Here is a 22789-nt window from a genome sequence, read left to right on the forward strand (position 1 = left end):
CTACAAGCTCTAATATATCTCACAAGTGTTATCATTTTGAGCTTCTAATTCCAATATGAATAAATTGGACAGGTTTAGTTTCTAATTCTTGGAGATGGCTGGTTTTATATGAACACATTATAGTTTCTAGTATAAAAACAGATATAACGTTATCACAAGTGTAGGAAACAATCATGAACATGTTCAGATAAAAATAATCAGCCAAGGAAAACAAGCAACCTTTTTTTCTTCCAAGTCCTAACTTAAAGATTTGATTTGTAGTAGACCCCTGTACTTGAAGTATATAAAGGCATTATACTGCTTGAAGGGGGACTCCTGAGAAAGAGTGGCACACCTAAGGAATCACCATATCCTACTTCACCTGGTTTCTCTCTTGTTTGATTGCTTTCTTTTTTTCTTAATATATTTTATTGATTTTTTACAGAGAGGAAGAGAGAGGATAGAGAGCTAGAAACATCAATGAGAGAGAAACATTGATCAGCTGCCTCCCGCACACTCCCTACTGGGGATGTGCCCGCAACCAAGGTACATGCCCTTGACCAGAATCGAACCTGGGACCCTTCAGTCCGCAGGCCGGCGCTCTATCCACTGAGCCAAACCGGCCAGGGCTGATTGCTTTCTTATAATAACTCCAGAATCTGACACAATTGTCAAACTGTTCTCAAGGTAAATTATACCAATTTATATTCCCAGCACCAGTCATAGCTTTTTTTTTTTTTTTTAATATATTTTTACTAGAGGCCCGGTGCACGAATTTGAGCACAGATGGGGTCTGGCTGGCCCACACCCTAGTAGAACTCCCAATCAAGGAGATAATTTGCATATTAGCCTTTTATTATATAGGATTGATTTCAGAGAGGAAAGGAGAGGGGGAGAGGGAGATAGAAACATCAATGATGAGAATCATTGATCAGCTGTTTCCTGCACGCCCCCCACTAGGGATTGAGCCCCAACCCGGGCATTGTGCCCTTGACCAGAATCAAACCCAGGACCCTTCAGTCCACAGGCCGACACTCTAGCCACTGAGCCAAACCAGCTAGGGCACTAGTCATATCTTTTATATATATATATATATATTTTTATTTCTTTATTGACTTCAGAGAGGAAGGGGAAAGGAGAGAGAGACAGAAACATCAATGATGAGAGAGAATCACTGATCGGCTGCCTCCTGCACACCCCCTACTTGGGATCAAGCCCGCAACCCAGGCATGTACCACCCTTGGCCGGAATCAAACCTGGGACCCTTCAGTCCGCAGGCTGATGCTCTATCCACTGAGCCAAGCCGGCTAGGGCTAGTCATATCTTTTAAAAATCACTTACAAGTTAGGTTGAAGAAGGCCTCTCCAGACCAGTTAAATAAGTTATGGTTCAAATGACCTGGGATGGAATATTACGTATGCAGTAATTCTTTAAAAAAATTACTTGGGTCTCTACATATATTCAAGTGGAAAGTTGTCTACTATATAATAAGTGAAAAGAGCAAATAGCAGAACAGTATATACTATATGATCCAAATTGTGTAAAAAGAGGAGTGTATCTAGATAGGTAGGCAGGTAAATATAGATATGTTTGTATATACATACAAAATGTTGGAAACCCAAGAAATACACCAGTGAGATAAAGTCGAGGGGTAATTAGAAAAGGTAATCTTTTTTGTTTTTTGTAATGATGATATTTACTTTCATAATTTAAAAAGATAAAAAAAATTAAATTCCTTCTTTTTTGGCAAAATAGATGAAGTTGGTCAGGATGTAGAACAATAGGAATATACAATGTTGGTGGAAGTATAAATTCGTACAACTCTGAAAGCCAATCTGGCATCACCTGCTAAAGTGAAGATGTGCACACCCTAGGACTCAGCAATCCCTCCCCTATAGACTGGAGCAACGCTTCCTCATGTGCCCTCTTACCTGCTGAGTGGTCTGCAAGAAGATAAAAAGTTTGCACCAAAATGTAAACCAACTACTTCACTAATAAGCACACTATTTAATTCAGCTGCCTTTTTGTACTCAAGTAAGACTCTTGATAAAAGTAGTGTGCTCCTTTAGATTCTGGTACAAGTTTACTTTGTCACAGGGTCACCACTGTGAGTACCACTGCACTAGAGAACCACCTAGAACATTAACAGTAGCGCCTTTATAAAAAAGCATAAATATGGAAATAGACTGTCCATTAAAAGAATAAACTGGATATATTTATAAAATTCATACCAGTGAAAAATGACTCAGTTACTCATAAAAATATGGCTATGTCTTGGGAATCACACCGAGTGAAAAAAGAGCCAAAGAAGAAAGTATTCATTTATATCAAAGTTAAAAAGTACCCAAACCAAACAATTTTAGTGTCTATAGCAGTGGTTCTCAACCTTTCTAATGCCATGACCCTTTAATACAGTTCCTCATGTTGTGGTGACCCCCAACCATAAAATTATTTTCGCTGCTACTTCATAACTGTAATTTTGCTACTGTTATGAATCATAATGTAAATATCTGTGTTTTCCGATGGTCTTAGGCTCTACAGCAGCGGTTCACAGGTTGAGAACCACTAGCAGGGTCACCTAAGACCATCGGAAAACACAGATATTTACATTACGATTCATTAACAGTAGCAAAATTACAGTTATGAAGTAGCAGCGAAAATAATTTGTTTAGAGATATAAACCACTGGTCTAGAGATATAAACAAAATGACTTTTAAAAAAATAAAGCCAAGGAAATGATAAATGCAAACTAAGTTCAGATCAGTGACTACCTCTGAAGTGATGAAAAAAGAAAAGGGGTCAGGAAAAAAAAAACGGGGAACACCAAGGTCATAACAACCTCCTTTATAAACTCACGTGGTGAGTACACAACTGTACATTATTTTCATTAATTGTATAACTTACACATGTCTCATAAATACTTTATATCTCACTGAATGCTTAATAAAAACTTCTAACTGGCCTGCCAGTGTGGCTCAGTAGTTGAGCACTGACCTATGAACCAGGAAGTCACAGTTAAATTCCCAGTCAGGGCATATGCCCGGATTGTGGGCTCGTTCCCCTGTAAGGGTCATGCAGGAGGCAGCTGATCAATGATTCTCTCTGATCATTGATGTTTCTATCTCTCTCTCCCTCTCCTTTCCTCTCTCTAAAATTAACAAAAACATATTTTTAAAAAATAAACAAAAACTTATAGCTGGATGAAACCATCATACTGGCCTTGGCGCAGCGCCTTGCAGTACCAGCTCACCTGATAACTGGGAGTAACGGAGTACTGAATGCCCGTGGCTGACTGCATAGTCTCGGCCACAGCTTCATACACAGGAGGGGCAGGGGCGAGCACTCGGTGCTGATGAGGAAAAGCCTCTGTGTTACCAGGGATCCGCCGCTGCTGAGCCGCATACACCGATGATTCTTGATCATCCAAACGTCGCTTCATTCTGCATTCATGCTCAGGGATGCACTAATAACCTGCAGAAACCACAAGTACAACATATACACCAATTCATGCTCCATACCACGTGTACAATTTAGGATCAGTACCCAGATTTAATATAAGCTCCCCCCTTTGAACCAATTATCTATTTCATCCTAGGGATGATCACTGGGTAGTTTAAGTACATGCTTGTGCACAGACACCCCACATCAACAGGTTATCATAACTGAAAGACAAAATATAAATAATAATTTAAATTAGTTTGGTACTATAGAGTTGAAAAATAACCTCCAATTTAAAAACACAAATATAGCACTAGTCAGTTTGGCTCAGTGGATAGAGCACTGGCCTGCGGACCAAAAGGTCCTGGGTTTGATTCCGGTCAAGGGCACGTACTTTGGTTTCAGGCTCCTCGCCAGCAGGAGGCAACCAATCGATGTATTTCTCTCACATCGATTATTTCTCTCTGTCTTTCCCTCTCTCTTCTACTTTCCCTAAAAATCAATGGAAAAATATCCTTGGGTGAGGATTAACAACAACAACAAAAAAGACCCTCCACAAAATAAAAACACAAATATACCTTTTTCTTTATTCTCTAGTTTTCTCTTCAAATGCAATCATTCCTAATATTGTGAACTACTTACACACTACAAAAACACGGGAATGTTTTTGTAGTTCTTCCTAACTCCTCTCAAAACCTAGTACTATAACTGTGGTCTAATTTTCAAAGTATCAGTGGTATCATGAAAAGAGTACTGGGCCAGGACTCATGGACTTATGGTTCTAGACTTGCCAATATAAGTTGTTTCAACAAGTTTCTCATTTCATGAGTTTGTTTCTCCAGCTATAAAATAAGAAGGTTGAAATAGGTAATTCCTAAGGTTTCTTCTGATTCTAACATTCTTTTTTAAATCTATCGATCTACCTATATTTTAAAATATATTTTTATTGACTTCAAAGAGGGATAGAAACATCAATGATGACAATCATCCATCGGCTGCCTCCTGCATGCCCCCTACTGGGGATCAAGCCCCAAAGCCGGGCATATGTCCTGATGGGGAATCAAACTAGTGACCTCCTAGTTCACAGGTTGATGCTCAACCACTGACCCACACTGGCCAGGCTGACTCTAACATTCTTGAACACTAAAGAGGTTCCAGAACCCTTAATTTTTTTCTTTATTTCTTCATCAATATTTATTCTACCATACCTTAATTTAATAATCCCTCTGTGGGAGGATACTTTCTTGCAGGACACTAAAGTTTAGTAACACTGGCTAGGAATCTGGTAGGGTCTTTTCTGCTTAACAATAACCCACAACCGTCGGACCAACTTGGTAGGGTCTTTTCAGAGCTATTCCAACACAGTATCACTAACACAAGCATATCAATAAGAATACTCCAAGTCTGGCTGGGTAACTCAGTTGGTTAGAGTATGCCCTAATATGCCAAGGTTGCAGGTTCAGTCTCTGGTCAGGGCACACACAAGAATCAACCAATGGTCCTGGCTGGTATTTCTCAGTGGTTAGAGCTTTGGCATGGCACTGAAGGGTCATGGGTTTGATTCCCTGTCCCGGTTGGGACGTGTGGCGGAGGCAACCAATTAGCCTCTTTCACATTGGTGTTTCTCTCTCTCTCTCTCTCTCTCTCTCTCTCTCTCTCTCTCTCTCTCTCTCTCTCTCTTTCCCTCCCTCCCTCCCTTCTACTCTTTCTAAAAAGTCAATGGAAAAAATATCCTAGGGTGAGGATTAACAACAATAACAACAAAACAAGAATCAACCTATGAATGCATGAATAAGTATAACAATAAAGTGATGTTTCTCTCAAATCAATAAATTAAAAAAAAATTTAAAAGAATGTTCCAGCCCTAACTGGTTTGGCTCAGTGGATAGAGAGATGGCCCACAGACTGAAGGGTCCCAGATTCGATTCCAGTCAAGGGCATGTACCTTGGTTGTGGGCTCGATCCCCAGTAGGGGTTGTGCAGAAGGCAGCTCATGTTTCTCTCTTTCAATGTTTCTAACTCTCTATCCCTCTCCCATCCTCTCTGTAAAAATCAGTAACATATATTAAAAAACAAAACAAAACAAAAAGACTGTTCCAACAATCAAAAGACAAAATGGGGCCAAGTCCCAACTACTTTTTCAATCACAAAAAAATACCTTTAAAAAGACATTACTCCTGCCGAGACCGGTTTGGCTCAGTGGATGGAGCGTCGGCCTGCGGACTGAAGTGTCCCAGGTTCGATTCCGGTCAAGGGCATGTACCTTGGTTGCGGGCACATCCCCACTAGGGGGTGTGCAGGAGGCAGCTGATCGATGTTTCTCTCTCATCGATGTTTCTAACTCTCTATCCCTCTCCCTTCCAAATTAAAATATTACAGTAACAATAGACTTATATATGATAGTTATTCACAATCTTTGCTAATTCATCTATCTGACATACAGGGTAGTAGGTTTACATTGTGAATATACAAAACACGAAGTTAATTCTTATTCTTATAGTATTTATTATTATATTATTTTCTATATAAACAACTGTAAACCTATTTTTTGCCCCACACTGTATAATTCCAGTGTCTACACATGCAGGCCCTGTGCTTGGTGTCGGGGCTCTAGCACTGAACAGGACAGACTTACTGCCCCCAAACAACAATGCTGACATGACTCAAATCAGTTGATGTGCTCCTCACAACAGTCCTGTTGGATGGGGCACACCCAGAACCTTAGAGAAACTGACACTCAAAAGAAATTAAGGTCACATAGCTGGCTAAAGGAGGAAGAGGCTATTCAAAAGGGTCTTTTAAACTCGTGTGGTCAAAAAAATACTGCTTACTCTAAGCTGTTATCTACAGACCATTTTGCCTTCTATCTTCCAAAGAATAATCACTTTGGGCAAACTGAGACAATACAACAAAATCAATTGAGAGCTTATAAATCGCTTTCATTTTATTGTATGCGTATATATGTGTGTGCTGAAATAAGGATATATTTCTAGTAATATATCCTAAGAAATCCGAAACACCAATCAGAAAGAATGTATGCACACCTATGTTCATAACAGCATAATTTACAATAGCTAAGATCTGGAGACAGCCCAAGTGCCCATCAGCAGATGAGTGGATAAAAAGCTGTGGTACAATTATACCATGGAATACTATGCAGCAGTAAAAAAGAAGGATCTCTTATCCTTTGAGACAGCATGGGTAGTATTAAGTCAAGCGAAATAAGCCAGTCAGAGAAAGACAAGTACCACATGATCTCACTCAGATGCAAAAACTAATGAACAAAATAAACTGATGAACAAAACAGATCCAGAGGCACAGCATAGAACAGATTGCGGAACCTCAGAGGGAAGGTGGGGTAGGGTGGGTGGGTGGGTGGGTGGGAAGTGATCAACCAAAACACTTGTATGTATGTGTGTGTGTGTGTGTGTGTGTGTATTTATATGGAATTTGTGCACATTGAAAGGAAATTAATTAGAAGAAATATTTTAATGTTGCTATTCACCTTTCTCTATAATAGAAGTGTCAACCAAATTCACGATCGACAATGACAGAAACACACGCATGCGATGGTGCCAGTGAGAGCTTTATATGTATCGCGCATGCGTGAGTGAACTTAGCCTTTTATAGATATAGAATAAACTTGCTTAATTAGACCTGCTTTCTGATGTAGCTAAACTTTTTCCAGCCCAGTGAAGCACCCCAACTGCTCTTTCAGGTAATTGTCAACAACACAGCAGTAAATGTCAACACGAAGCAGATTATTATTGTAGATCATGCAGGGAGAACAAAGGGTAAAATATTTAACTGCAGCAGTATTTGACTATATTCTGCACAATGAGAAAACCTGAAGTCATTTTCAAGTTCCACCATTTCTTCCTTCTTTTCAGTTGGGTCAGGTTTCTAAGCTTTCTAAATCTCCATTTTCCGGCTAATGAAAAGAAAATAGGATTCCACCGAGTCTCCCATCTACCTACTCCAGGACTTCTGTGAGGATCAAATGAGATGAGGCACGGGGAAAATGCTTCACAGACATTTGGTTAAAGTGTAAAATGTTTCCACCTGGCTATAATATAAAGCAAGTCATGTTCCTGGACTGAAGAAACTGCAAGGAGGCTAGTCATTAGGGAGAGGAAGCTGGGCATTGCTACGTGACAACCATTACCTGGCACCCACAGCCATTGTTTCCGGGCTGGGCTGTGGGCTGCATTTTGCACCATGGGGTCTCGACAACATCAGCTGCGATTTGATGGGGTGTTGGGGCCTGTGTCCCACTTGTGGGAAGCTGAGTGTTGCTTTGTGGGCGCCAAGTCTGCGGTGCTGTTTCTCTGTAAATGGTCAGTGCGCATCACGGTAGCTCCTGCGTTGAGCGTCTGCCCCCTGGTGGTCAGTGCGCATCATAGTGACCGGTTGGACGGTCAGACACTTAGCATATTAGCCTTTTATATATATATACTAGAGGCCTGGTGCACGAAATTCATGCACGGGCAGGGGGGGGGTGTCCTTCAGCCTAGCCTGCACCCTCTCCAATCCCTCGAGGGATGTCCGACTGCCCGTGTAGGCCCGATCCACCCGGGCAGTCAGACATCCCTCTCACAATCCAGGACTGCTGGCTCCCAACTGCTCGCCTGCCTGCCTTCCTGATTGCCCCTAACCGCTTCTGCCTGCCAGCCTAATCACCCCCTAACCACTCCCCTGCCAGCCTGATTGATGCCTAACTGCCCTACCCTGCAGGCCTGGCCCCCCCCCCCCCCCCAAACTGCTCTCCCCTGCAGGTCCGGTTGCCCCCAACCTCCCTCCTCTGCTGGCCTGGTCACCCCTAACTGCCCTCCCCTGCAGGCTTGATCGCCCCCAACTGCCCTTCCTTGCAGGCCTGGTCCCTCCCAAATGCCCTCCCCTGCTGGCCTGATGGCTCACAACTGCCCTCCCCTACTGGCCTGGTCCCTCCCAACTGCCCTCCCCTGCTGGCCATCTTGTGCCCACATGGGGGCAGCCATCTTTGACCACATGGGGGCAGCCATCTTGTGTGTTGGGGTGATGGTCAATTTGCATATTACTCTTTTATTAGATAGGATACATATATCCCATGGACACAGACAACAGGGTGGTGAAGGCCTGGGGCAGGGGCAGGGGTGAATGGGGGGGAAGAGGACATATGTAATACTTTCAACACTAAAGATTTAAAAATTTAAAAAAGAATAAAGGAGCAAGAGGCTAGACTCTCCTTAGAATACATAGTCAATCTGGAGTAAAAATATTGGACAGACTATAGTATTCTGCTTGCTATCCTGCTTACAGAGAGGTACAGTGTAATTCCAGATTGTAAAGTATTTGAATGTCAGCTGAAATGATTTTCATGTGCCACTGTGGTCTCCAACTGTTTCAAATTTGGAGCTTACACTGTTATCAGAGCTCATCTATGAAGACAATTTTAAAAAAACAAGCACTTTGAGTGATTTTGAAGGATAGAAACTAGTGAAAAAGATTTATGTGAATGCCGAAACCGGTTTGGCTCAGTGGATAGAGCGTCGGCCTGCGGACTCAGGTTCCCAGGTTCGATTCCGGTCAAGGGCATGTACCTTGGTTGCGGGCACATCCCCAGTAGGGGGTGTGCAAGAGGCAGCTGATCGATGTTTCTCTCTCATCGATGTTTCTAACTCTCTATCCCTCTCTGTTCCTCTCTGTAAAAAATTAATAAAATATATTTTTTTTAAAAAGAAAAAAAAAAGATTTATGTGAACAACAATGTCAGCAGAACACTAAAAAATCACCTGGCCAAGTGTGATAATATATCACCCTGCCATGTGTGATAATATAAGGTGGGAACAGCTTCAAAGTCATCATCAAAAGAATCATAATGCCCAAGTAAAGCAAGCAGAGAAGGGTAATTCTTAACATTGCAGAGGAGATGTCTGGAATGGGGTTGAACTTGGAAGCAAATGTGACAGATTTCAGTCAAATGTTAGAGGGGAAGAGGTAAAAGCTAACTTTTTCAGAATAAGAAAAATAAAAACTGATTTTCCAGTTCTACAACCTACAATGTCTTTAACCACAATCAAGTGTTTCCCTCCTAGAAATACAGACATTTTCCATGATCCTTAAAATCCAAATGGAAAAATCCAACTTTAAAGAATCTTATCTTTTCGGGCCAAGAAACATATGAAAAAAATGCTCCAAGTCACTGATCATCAGAGAGATGCAAATTAAAACGACAATGAGGTATCACCTCACACCTGTCAGAATGGCTACCATCAACAGATCAACAAATGACAAGCTGGCAAGTACACTACTGGTGGGAATGCAGACTGATGCAGCCATTATGGGAAACAGTATGGTTTCCTCAAAAAAATTAAACATGGAACTGCCATTTGACCCAGTGATCTCACTTCTAGGACTATATCCTAAGAAACCCAAAGCACCAATCAGAAAGAATGTATGCACCACTATGTTCATAGCAGCACAATTTACGATAGCTAAGATCTGGAAACAGCCCAAGTGCCCACCAGCAGATGAGTGGATAAAAAGCTGTGGGACATTTATACCATGAAATACTATGCACAGTAAAAAAGAAGAATCTCTTACCCTTTGAGACAGCATGGAGGGAACTGGAGAGTATCATGCTAAGTAAAATAAGTCAGCCAGAGAAAAACAAGTATCACATGATCTCTCACTCATATGTGGAATCTAAGTAACAAAATAAACTGATGAACAGAGTGGGTCCAGAGGCATGGAAGCATGGAACAGAGTGCGGAATCCTGGAGGGAAGGTGGATGGGAGGTAATCAACCAAAGACCTTGTATACATATAGGCATAACCCACGGACACAGACAATGGGGTGGTGAGAGCAGGGGGGGGGGGGGGCGGCGGGGGGATGGATGGAGAGGGTCAATGGGGAGCAAAGAGGACACATGTAATACTTTCAATAATAAATTATGTAAAAAATTAAAAAAATAATCTCATCTTCTCATTTAGATTAAATTTCATAAACTGGCTTAAATGGAGACAATAGTTGACCCTTTAATGCCTCTTAATTTTTTACCGAAATCAACATGAATTAGATGTATTTTTGAGTTCCTTTATTTATATAATAAAAAATTCCTCTGAGCCGAGACCGGTTTGGCTCAGTGGATGGAGCGTCGGTCTGCGGACTAGAAGGTCCCAGGTTTGATTCCGGTCAAGGGCATGTACATTGGTTGCGGGCACATCCCCAGTAGGAGGTGTGCAGGAGGCAGCTGGTCGATGTCTCTCTCTCATCGATGTTTCTAACTCTCTATCCCTCTCCCTTCCTCTCTGTGAAAAATCAATAAAATATATTAAAAAAAAATTCCTCTGAAATTATTCTCTTTTATTGGTGATCAGCATCACATAAAATCGCATAAAATGTGTCCTGATCAATTTTCTTCAATAAATACACTTGGGGAAAAAAAGAAAAGTTTCTCTTTAAAAGCTAAGGAAATTTTATCAAAGCATTAAGTGAATGTAATTACTTCAACCCAGTGCAACTGCCCATCAAAGTCTACTTCAAAACCTATCTAAAACTTTCACTTCTGGATTTAACTCTGCTAGAATATGAAAAGTAGTCCAGAATAAATAAAAAAGGCAATATATTTACATTTCCCATGCTACAACAAAAGTAACCCATTCTTCTTAAAACACCACAAGACCTAACACCCAGGCCTGCCCTGAACTTAGTTTTATATCCTTCTAATGAGATGGTCTTCAACCAGGGGAGATTTCTGCTCCAAGGCACACTTGGCAATGTAAGAAGTCATTTTTGGTTATCACATTTGGGGAAAGGGGTGCTACTGACATTTCATGGATAAAGATCAGGGATGTTGCCAACATCCTACAATTCAGAGGACAGCTCCCTACAAAGAATTATTCAGCCCAAAGTATTAATAGTGCCAAGGCTGAGAAACCTCAATTTAATATAATGATAACTCATTGGCATATACCTTTTGTGAGCTTTGGTGGGATTATGTAATACTGCGGTGTGAAAATTTTTTCCAAGGTGGCTGAGGACAATCATCTTGGTCGTGTAAAAGATATCACTGCTTTCTTATGACAGGTGATTCACTGTTAAACCTCAGCATACCAAAAACACACACAAAAAACACATCATTCTCACTTACCATTTGGGTGAAAAAAACTTCATTAAACCTTAGTAAGCCCTGGCCAGGTAGCTCATTTGGTTAAGGCATTGTCCCACTACGCCAAGGTTGCCAGTTGATTCTAGGTCAGGGCACATACAAGAATCAACCAATGAATGAACAAATGAGTGGAACAAATCAATGTCTATCTCTAGTTCTCTCTCCTCCTCCCTTCCTCCCCTCTTCCTCTCTCTCTCTCAAATTAATAATTAAAAAAACACAAAAATTTAGTAAGAATTTAAACAGCAAATTCTTATTCCATGTTTTCCTGGTTTTAAAGATATAAACAACCCAAATAGGCAATATCCATTAAAATGCAACTAACTAGTCATCAACTGTGATCCCATTCTGTAAATTTTGATTCCAAATTTCAGTACATCTCTAATAAAATTCTAACTTACCATCACTTTTGGGATTATATTTTTTCCTTTGCCTTTGCATCAATCAAAAAATATATATTAAAAACTCAGTTATTTTGGTTAAAATGAGGATAATCATCTTCTTCACTTAACAATACAAGCATTGTTTTAGACAACACCAATTCAAACAATCAATCCAATGATTATTTTTTCATTTCTACGTCATGTTCCCTTCCAATCACCTCTGTACACACACCTATGTCCACTTAAAACCATACCAAGTTAAGTTTTGGTACACAAACATCTTAAAAGATGAAAGAAGCCGAAACCGGTTTGGCTCAGTGGATAGAGCGTCGGCCTGCGGACTCAAGGGTCCCGGGTTCGATTCCAGTCAGGGGCATGTGCCTTGGTTTCGGGCACATCCCCAGTGAGGGGTGTGCAGGAGGCAGCTGATCGATGTTTCTCTCTCATCGATGTTTCTAGCTCTCTATCCCTCTCTCTCCCTCTCTGTAAAAAAATCAATAAAAAATATATTTAAAAAAAAAAAAGATGAAAGAATACTATTGCAATCCTGTTAACAAATTGAAATGGTTTTGCTTTTTGTTGAAAATACTGCATTCTGAAGTCCTTCCTATTGAATGACTACCTAAATGAGTCATTCATGAAGAAATATGAAGATGCCATTCTTCTTTTTTCCCCTCTCATCATCATTACAGTCTACAGTGTCTATTAGTTCCTCTAATAATTGTGAAATGTCTTCCTGTTAGTTTTCCTCTCTTTGCCATTATAGGAGGAAAATGAAAAATTATGGATTATCAAATATGTTCAATGAAAGCTTTAAAAAGTTACAGTAGTATAAAGAACTATCATATACCCTTCACCAGATCTCCCAAAGGTTAACATCCTATATAATGTTTAAGATGTTACACCCGAACTTCTTTTATACTTTCTTGAAAGATGCTGCAATGCATCTTCCATTTTTCTTATTATTTTAGTCTTTTTAGCATAGTTGGGAATAATGATGAGAAATGATGAAATACCATAATGTTTCAAGATATAGGAAAACTAAGATCATTAAGATCCCATAATATAGATCAGATGTACAAATGATAACTAAAATGAGTTTTACATTAAAAAGGAAGTCAATTTTATCTTTGTTCTTTTAAATACCTTCAATAAAAAAAGTAGTACTGCTCAAAAAGAAACTCAAAACTAAAACTGGGTCCAACTGACACTGATATTATAGGTAGAAAATGAACAGAAAACTATGTAGCTTAATGTAAAAGGCATTAATTGTATCAAGGTTAACTTCCTGATTTAGATCAGTATACTACAGTTTTGTAAGATGCATTTGAGAAATCTGGGTGAAGGTTACACAGCAATTCTTTTTATCATTTTTGCAACTTTTTTGAAGTCTAAAATTCTTTAAAATGAAAAGTTAAAAAATAAGTAACAATCATAAGGGATTATAAAAGGAGCAAATCATAGTGTATTACTATTCTCAAAGACATTAACATTTAGTTTGTGTGACAAGGTTTCGATAAATTAATTGAGAATGACATAAAAGACTAAGTGTAACAGAAAATATACTGGCTAAAGCTATAAAGAAAAAAGCATTATAAAAAACAGGACTTGAGAAAGTTCTTAAGAGGCCAGGTACATGTGTCACTCACTTCATACTGCCTTTATCCTATTAGTTATGTTTTTGCCCCTACACAGACATGGGTACACACACCTTTCACCATCTTTGCATCCTCCACTGTGCTCAGCACACTGCCTTGTTTGTGGTGGAAACCAATCTTTCATGCATCCTATAATATTTATTGAGCACATACTATGGGTCAAGCATTGTTCCACAAGCTAGAGCTATAGCAGTTAAAAAAAACCTTCTTCCCTCATGAAGTTTACATTTTAGTGAGAGAAACAGACAATAAATAAGATAATTTAAAAAAAGCATTTGGAATATTGGACAATGACAAATGTTAAGAAGAAAAACACAGAAGGATTTTGAAACGTTACAGAAGAGTGACCAAAGAACACCTCACTGGCCGAAGCCGGTTTGGCTCAGTGGATAGAGCGTCGGCCTGTGGACTGAAGGGTCCCGGGTTCGATTCCGGTCAAGGGCACGTACCTTGGCTGCGGGCACATCCCCAGTGGGAGGTGCGCAGGAGGCAGCTGATCGAGGTTTCTCTCTCATCGATGTTTCTAACTCTCTATCCCTCTCCCTTCCTCTCTGTGAAAAATCAATAAAATATATTAAAAAAAAAAGAAAAAGAACACCTCACTGATAAGGTAACTTGAATAAAGGCAGTAAGGAGCTAGCCATGTGGGAATCAGTGGAGTAAGCATTATAGGTAGTGGGTCCAGCAAATGCAATGATCCTGATGTACACTTGCTTGATATCTTCTAAGAATAACAAAAAGACGGTGTAGCTCCAGCAGAATGGGAGAGAGACTAGTAAAAACTGAACTAAGAGAGGTAATGGGGTTGGGGGTAATAGGAAGGAAACATATTATATGTTTGTTCTCAATAAGTCATAATAAGGACTCTGACTTAAGACTCAGACTGAAATGGGAAGCCATTGGAGAATTTAAAGCAGGGAAGTGACACGGTTTGACTTAGGTTTTATAAGAATCACTTGGGCCCAGCCTGTGTGGCTCAAAGGTTGAGTGTCAACCCAGGAACCAAAGAGATTACATCTGGTTCGATACCCAACCAGGGCACATGCCTGGGTTGCAGGCTCAAACCCCAATATGGGGTGTGCAGGAGGCAGCCGATAGATGATGTTTCGCTCTCATCGGTGTTTCTATCTCTCTCTCTAAAAAAAAAAAAAAAATAACATATTTTAAAAAGAATCACTTGGAATGCTGTGTTAAGGGACTGAAGAAAATAGTATTGAATGTAAACTGTGAGTGAAAAATAAAAATTTTAAAAATAGACTGAAGAAAAAAAATAGACTCAAGAGGGGCAATAACAAAGCAGAGAGAACAGTTAAGGTGCTACAAAATAATCCAACCTAGAGGTATTAGTCATTGCTGTAGTTAGGGCGTAGAAGGAATTAAGTGGTCAAATTCTGGATAGTATTTTGAATACAGAGCAAATAAGGTTAGTCAACTGACCACATATGAAAAAGATAGAGAAAAGTCAAAGATGTCTAGTAGATATCCAAGAGGAAATATGAAGAAAGGGGCAGGGGGCCTAGCTGGTTTCACTCAGTGGATAGAGCGTCAGCCTGTGGACTGAAGGGTCCCGGTTTCGATTCTGGTCAAGGGCACATGCCCAGGTTGTGGGCTTGATCCCCAGTGGGGCATGCAGGAGGCAGCCAATCAATGATTCTCTCTCATCATTGATGTTTCTCTCTCTCCCTCTCCCTTCCTCTCTGAAATCAATAAAAATGTATTAAAATGGGGGTACTAGATGTTAGTCTATAATACAGGGAAGAAGTTCTTAGTTAGAGATAGAAATTTGAGTTATCAGCATTGCTTGGATTTCAGAAAGCGCATATGGCAGCTCCAAAATCAAGCACAGTCACATTTCTGCACCAAGTGGAACAGCTTAGACAGGTCAGGTTGTGCTCCTAAATTGGTTGTGGAACCAAACTTACCATCAGTAATAAATTATTGCATTTCCGAGTTGCAGGTAAGGGATTGTGGACCTGTATATGCTTCAACAGTCTGCAAGTTAGCAAGCCTAGCCCTGGAGGATACCAGCAGGACTGGAGAAGTACCCACTGCCAAGATGCCGGTAAATACAAATGTAGGCACATATGCCAGAAAGGAGTGGAGAATACAAAAGCAAACAGAGAGAAAAAGATATGTGTTAGAAATTGCTACCAATTAATGCCTAACAACTCTGAATCCAATTGCAACTGAACAGAAGCAGCCTCTGGATAGCACACTTTAAAATCCCATTCGAGTTCAGTTAGTAAACCAGTTATTTATCACCTACTGTGTCCCAGCACTGTGGCTATCAAGAAAGTTAACTCTCAATCTAGGCGGACTCTGCACCACTGGTGCAGCACTCCCTGAGGATAGTCAGTATCAGGTAGTTGCCCTGAAAATTTATGAGGAGAAAAACTCTATGCATTTGGTTATAACCAACAACAAATTCCACTGGGCATGTCTTGGAAGAAGAGACCTAAAAAGAAAGTTACATAATTAAAGAAGGCCAAGGTTGTGTGTGTGTGTGTGTGTATGTTAAGGTGCTGTTAAAAGAACATTAGATCATTGTCTAGAAACAATTAGAATTCACATTTTTTAAAAATGCCAGGAAGCCTGGCTGGTGTGGCTCAGTGGTTGAGCACTGACCGTGTACCAGGGGGTCACAGTCCAATTCCAGGTCAGGGCACATGCCCAGGTTTTAGGCTCGATCCCCAGTGGGGTCTATGTGGAGGCTATGCAGGAGGTAGCTGATCAATGATTCCCTCTCATCATTGATGTTTCTATTTCTCTCCCTCTCCCTGAAATCAATTAAAAATTTTATTTAAAATGCCAGCAAAATAAAAATTCTCAAAATATTTGGAAATATGTAATTTAATGGCAAAACCCAGATTCACAGACTACCCAAGTATGCTGCATTAGATGGGTTTCATTATTTGACCTTAACTTCAATAAAAAACTAATATCCAGAATTATTTACTTAAACTGTAACAACAACAAAAAGATAAAAACCCCAAGCTATTTCTGCTACTACTCATTTGTTAGCAGAAACATAAACCCATGTGAAGGAAAAGAAGATTTAAGAAATAACAGTTGAGCCCTAGCTGGTTTGGCTCAGTGGAAAGAGCGTCAGCCTGTGGACTGAAGGGTCCCGAGTTCGATTCCGGTCAAGGGCACATGCCTGGGTTGCGGGCTCAATCCCCAGTAGGGGGCGTGCAGGAGGCAACCAATCAATGATTCTCTCTCATCATTGATGTTTCTATCTCTCCCTCTCACTTCCTCTCTGAAATCAATAACAATATATTTTAAAAAAATAACAGTTGACCATATTAACAATATTATATTGAGCTTGACATGATAGCAATAACATATATGCCAATTTCTTCATTGTGATTCTTAACCTTCCAACAGTAGAAACAATCAGGTCTGCAAACTGAAGAGAACAGTATTCACAAACTCTGGAAGAGAGACTACAATCCACTTGCCAATTCCAACATGATGCCATCCATACCTTCTAACATTCCAAAGCATTCTCTAGCGTACTTTGTGTGAGAGATGTCTAAAATCATGTTACCACTCAATTCAACTGGATCTAAGACTTCAGACTCCACCCTATTCACTGTCCCCTCTCCCTCCACCCAAAGGTGGGCTCTTCTTCCTCCAAATCCCTTACAGCTCTTTGTATTTGACTCTTATGGCCTCAACCTACAATGACATATAGTAAAATCATAACGTGTATATTTGCCTTTTCTTCTAACAATGTAAACTTCTATAGGACTAAGATTCTTCCTGTGTCAGCCTAGAAGTATTTAAGAAGATGGTCAATAAATGAATGTTGACGCAATTCACCTTTAGAATCTGAGTCCCAATCTTTTCCTTCAAAGCTGCTTTCAAAAACAAACTGCTGGTTCCTCGAAAAATTAAACATAAAATTTCCATATGATCCAGCAACTCCACTTCTGGGTATATACCCCAAAGAATTCAAAGCAGATACTTGAATAGATATTTATACACTCATTTTCACAGCAGCATTATTCACAATAACCAAAAGGTGGAAACAACCCAAATGTCCATCCATACATGAATAAACAAAATGTGGTATATACATACATACAATAGAATATTATTCACCATCAAAAAGGTAATTCTGGCTCTGGCCAATGTGACTCAGTCAGTTGAACTTCGTCCTTTGCACTAAAAGATCGCTGTTTTGGGGTGAAAAAAGGGGACATATGTAATACTTCAACAATGAAGAATTATTTTTTAAAAATTTAAAAAGAAAAAAAAGGTCACTGGTTTGATGCCTGGTCAGGGCATATGCCCAGATTTTGGGTTGGGGTGTGTATGGGAGGCAACCAGTCAATGTTCCTCACATTGATGTTTTTCTCTCTAAAAAAAAATCAATAAAAACATTTTTAAAAAAATACATTTTATTGATTTTTTACAGAGAGGAAGGGAAAGGGATAGAGAGTTAGAAACATCAATGAGAGAGAAACATTGATCAGCTGCCTCCTGCACACCCCCTACTGGGGATGTGCCCGCAACCAAGGTACATGCCCTTGACCAGAATCGAACCTGGGACCTTTCAGTCCACAGGCCAACGCTGTATCCACTGAGCCAAACCGGTTAAGGCTAAAAATATTTTTTTTAAAGGTATTTCTGACACATGATATCACATAGATAACCTTGAAGACATTATTCTAAGTGAAATAAGCCAGACACGACTGAAAAATACTGTATGAGTCCACTTCTATGATGTACTTAATAGTAGTCACATTCAGAGAGAAAGAGAAAGTACAACAGTGGTTGACAGGGGCTGGGGGGAGATTTTTGTTATTGTTTAATGGGCACAGAATTTGAGAAAATGAAAAAGTTCTGGAAATGGATGGTGGTGATGGTTAACAGTATGAATGTACTTACTGCTACTAAACTGTACACTTTAGATGCGCTGGCCAGGGTGGCCCAGTTGGTTGGAACATCTTCCCTGTACACCAAAAGGTCATGGGTTTGATTCCCTGTCAGGGCACATACCAAGGTTGTGGGCTTGGTCCCCAATTGGGGCACATAAGGGAGGTGACCGATTAATGTTTCTCTCACATCGATGTTTCTCTTTCACCCCACTTCCCTCCTTTCCTTACTCTCTCTCTAAAATTAATAAACATATCCTTGTGTGAGGATTTAAAAAAAAAATAAAAAATAAAGCACACTGTTCCTTCTGTTTACTATCCTTAGACCAGAGACAGCTGAAGTATAAAGAGCATGAACTCTGGAAACAGAATGCCTGGATCCAGATCCTGGCTTGACCACTTATTATATGTCTAACCTCACTGTGTTACTCATCTTTAAAACATGGATTCCATAGTACTCACTACATAGGGTTACCATGAAGATTAAATGGGTTAATAAATGTATAGTGCCTAACTCAGTGCTGGGACATAGTAAGGGCTTCATAAATGTTGAATTCTTATTATTATTCAAGGAGGCAGAGAAGTTAGAAAAAGCATGTAACTATCATTTTTGCAAGAACTACAGAAAGTAACTTAAACTCTTGGTTGGGGAGTTAATGAAACCTTTTACAGCACTGCACTAAATTACTGAATGCTGTGAACATAATCTTTCAATTCCAACTAAAATTCACAGCCATTAACATCAGCTTTGCACAGTTCTCCAGTATCCTGTCTGCTTGCACTGAAGATGTAAACAGGACTATGCTTTGCCAGGAATCTTATCAAATTACTATATACCTCCTTCCTTAATATCTTTAATTACAAATCTTATCTTCTTAATTACAAAATGCCAATCTATCTAAGATCTTTAATTCTGACAAACTACATAGTATATAATAGTGATTTTTGGATACGTAAGAAACATTTATGAAAACTTTCCTAAGACAGTATATCCAAGTTCTTACTTACTTTTTTGTTGTTGTTGTTAATTCTCACCCAAGGATATTTTCCCATTGATTTTTAGAGAGAGTGGAAGGGAGAGGGAGAGACAAAGAGAAACATCGATGTGAGACTGACACATCGATTGGTTGCCTCCTGCACACACCCCGACCAGGGCCCGGGAACCTGCCCTTGACCAGAATTGAACCTGGGACCCTTCAGTCCGAGCGCTGACTCTCTATCCACTGAGCCAAACCGGCGAGGGCTCTTATTTGAATTCTTAACGCCTATGTGGGGATTTGTGACCTTGCCACACCAATAGACAACATTCTCGAAAGGCAAGAATTAGGTGTTCCATTTCCCAGCACAAGCATTGCAAATAGTGGGAACAACCATGTGTTGACCAATCCTGAGTAGTAAATTCTCCACTATTTCACTATCTTTGTCAGTTTATAGTCAGTAGGTCATTGGGTTACGTCAGATCCGTTCCTACCGCAATTTTCACCGAAAGTCGGAACCCACCTACATAGGTACCTACATCACTCACATGGAGCACATACACAGCAGTAATAAAGTGAAACAGTAAAAAAAAATTTAGTCCTAACCGGTTTGGCTCAGTGGATAGAGCGTCGGCCTGTGGACTGAAGGGTCCCAGGTTCGATTCCGGTCAAGGGCATGTACCTTGGTTGCGGGCGCATCCCCAGTACGGGGTGTGCAGGAGGCAGCTGACCGATGTTTCTCTCTCATCGATGTTTCCAACTCTCTATCCCTCTCCCTTCCTCTCTGTAAAAAAAAAAAAAAAATCAATAAAATATATTTTAAAAAATTTAGAAAGAACAATTCCTGACCTTTACTTGTGGTAAATAAATAATAATAATAAAGTAAAGCACATATGTACATACGTCAAAATGACGGAACTTTTTTTAAATATAAATAAATGGGAGATGGCGACTAAATGATGAATGTCGAGTCCGATGTAACCCGAGGACTGCCTGTATCAGGAAAACACCCAGGTTTTCATCTCCAAACCAATTATATTACGGCCACCATTAAATCAATCTAAAAAGCTACTGTTGCCACTCCTATTTCTTTAGCTGAAAAGGTGGGGCTTATCTCTCCACATGTGTCTAGCCCAAGGTACCAAGCTCTCAGTTCTAACTGAGCAGAGCACAAATCTAGAATTTAACTTCAGTTCAGCCAATTAGCCAGAGGGCTTGCTCGGATGTTAGTAAATTAAAAAAAAACAACAACAACAAAAAACCCCACATTCATTCAATGTTTATTTTCTCATTAAAACTATCAAAAACTTAACTTCTCATAAGAAAAGAGAATGTATCATGTCAGAGCAAAATCTCAACTGAAATGTTTTATTAAACCTGAAGGGGTCCTAAGGCAAATCCCCAATTCACGTTGTAGGGGCAACATTACATGTCACAAACAACTCTGCACTAGTTCTCGACTTCACCCTACTTTCTATAATAAAACAGGGCATAAAAATGTATTTTATAGACTATAACAGAAATTGGTCTAGATGTTCTAACATAAGACCTGACTTTTCAAGAACACCTATTGTTACTTAAATTGCAACTTATTTCTTTGTAAAATTAAGCAGAAGAACCACCTGTATAAAGAATGCATTAACAAATTTAAGGGTTGAAGAAACCAAAGTATTATATGCAAAATGTGAGTTTTTAAATAAACCACCATCTTTTATAAACAGATCATTTTAATATAAAATGTAAATCTAGCCTTTCCTTTTCGAAATCTGAGCCTTCTGAAGAGCAGGAGCTTCCACAGCCTTTTCATGGCTGTGTGAAGAAACAGTGGCAAAGTCTAACTACTATACCCACCTCCCCATTGGCTCAAAGGAAAGCCCGCCCCATATAACCACGGTAACTGAACATCAAGAGAACTACAGAAAAGGTTGTCCCTGGCTACATTTCTAATCTCTGACAATTCTCTCGGTCCTTCCCCCAACTATGATCACAGCACGAGCAGAGTTCGACCGCAGACTTCAATCAAAGGAACTCATCCCCCAAAGTACAACCAAGAGGAGAATGGTGACGACCACGCTCCCATTCTCCAAGATGTGCGGTGCCATCCTCACTGCAAGGACCAAGACAGAGACAACAGCTCCAGCACGGGATCCTCGTGCCCCGTGCAACAGGCACCGCAGAGCACAAGATCAGTTGATGACACCGCCCACCTCTCGGGTGGGAGAGGACCCCTTCCACTGGCGGAGAGATAGGGCGGGGCAAATCTAGGCGGCGAGACTCCAGACAGCGGGGTCCTCCGAGCCCGGCTTCGCGTGCCCGGGAGGAGGAAACGTGGGGCTGGGGGTGGGAGAGGTTAAGGAGAGCCAGGGGGCGTGGCATCATCTGTCCGTACAGCCACTCGGGCCAACCGGATCCCAAGAAGGCGGACCTCACGCACTCTCCCGGCCTCGCTCCCAGCCCCACGCGGGAGACCCGCTCTCGTCCCACGCCCCAGCAGGCCCGCGCACCGCCCCCAGCCGAGGCTCCGCCTACCCCGGGAGGACCGGAGCCGGAGGTCGGCCACAGACAGCACACAGCGCAGGGCCGGGCCCGCCCCTTTCTCCGCTACCGCACGCGCGCCGACCCCGCCCCTGAGCAGCGGCGCGAGAGCCCGCCCTCGCCGCGCGCACCGGGACTACGCTCTCCTCCCCCTCCCGCTCGAAGCTAACCCGCTCCGCCCACCCCACCCCCTCACACAACCACACACCTCCCGTCCGCCGGCTCTACGGGAAGCCGAGGAGGTCAGTCACCCCCTTAAAAATACACGCCCTCGAGTGCCGCGTTACCCGCCACCAGGATCCCCGGCCCAGCGTGCTCTCACCGCAAAGCTGCTACGGCCGCTTCTCACTGCGTGTCCCTCTCAGCATGAGGCCCCGCGAACGGCGCAGGGCACAGGCCCGCCGAAGAGGACTGGCAGCTTCCTCTCCGCTAACGAGGCGGTCACAGGCCCCGATGCCCAGACTAGGAAGGAGGGAGGGAGGGAAACTCTGAGGGGGAAGGGGAGGGGGGGTAGATGGAGAAACCGTCTCCGCCGCCTCTACCGCCGCGGCCGCTTCTCTGTTACCCGGGAAATCCCGCCCACTCCGCCGGCCCGCCCCGCATAGGAAAGACTCAGCTTCGCTCCGCCACAGGTCGCATAATCTGTCTGTCAAAGGTTTAGCCAATCGCTGTGCCCTGTCTACAGTATGCCCGCCCCCTCCCCCTCTGCAGGGAGAGGAGGGGGGAATCGCTCACCTTCTCCACGCCCCTATTGGCGGGGAGCTACCCAAACTCAACCCCGCCTAT

At 41.4% G+C, this 22789-nt stretch overlaps 1 protein-coding gene across 6 annotated transcripts in view; it reads right to left on the reverse strand.

Annotated features, from left to right (window-relative positions):
- Nucleotides 1–22789, reverse strand: part of SIN3A (SIN3 transcription regulator family member A) — a 77824-nt gene that overhangs the window by 51375 nt on the left and 3660 nt on the right. For 2 of the 6 annotated variants that reach the window (XM_079768126.1, XM_079768128.1), the window contains exon 2: nucleotides 3230–3450. In XM_079768126.1, coding sequence (XP_079624252.1) covers nucleotides 3230–3418 — 189 coding nt within the window. In that variant the 5' untranslated portion in view covers nucleotides 3419–3450. The other 4 variants (XM_079768127.1, XM_079768125.1, XM_079768129.1 and 1 more) reach the window with 4 other exon arrangements.

This window comes from Cnephaeus nilssonii (assembly GCF_951640355.1).
Source record: "Cnephaeus nilssonii genome assembly, chromosome: 4".
Lineage (NCBI taxonomy): Eukaryota > Metazoa > Chordata > Mammalia > Chiroptera > Vespertilionidae > Cnephaeus > Cnephaeus nilssonii.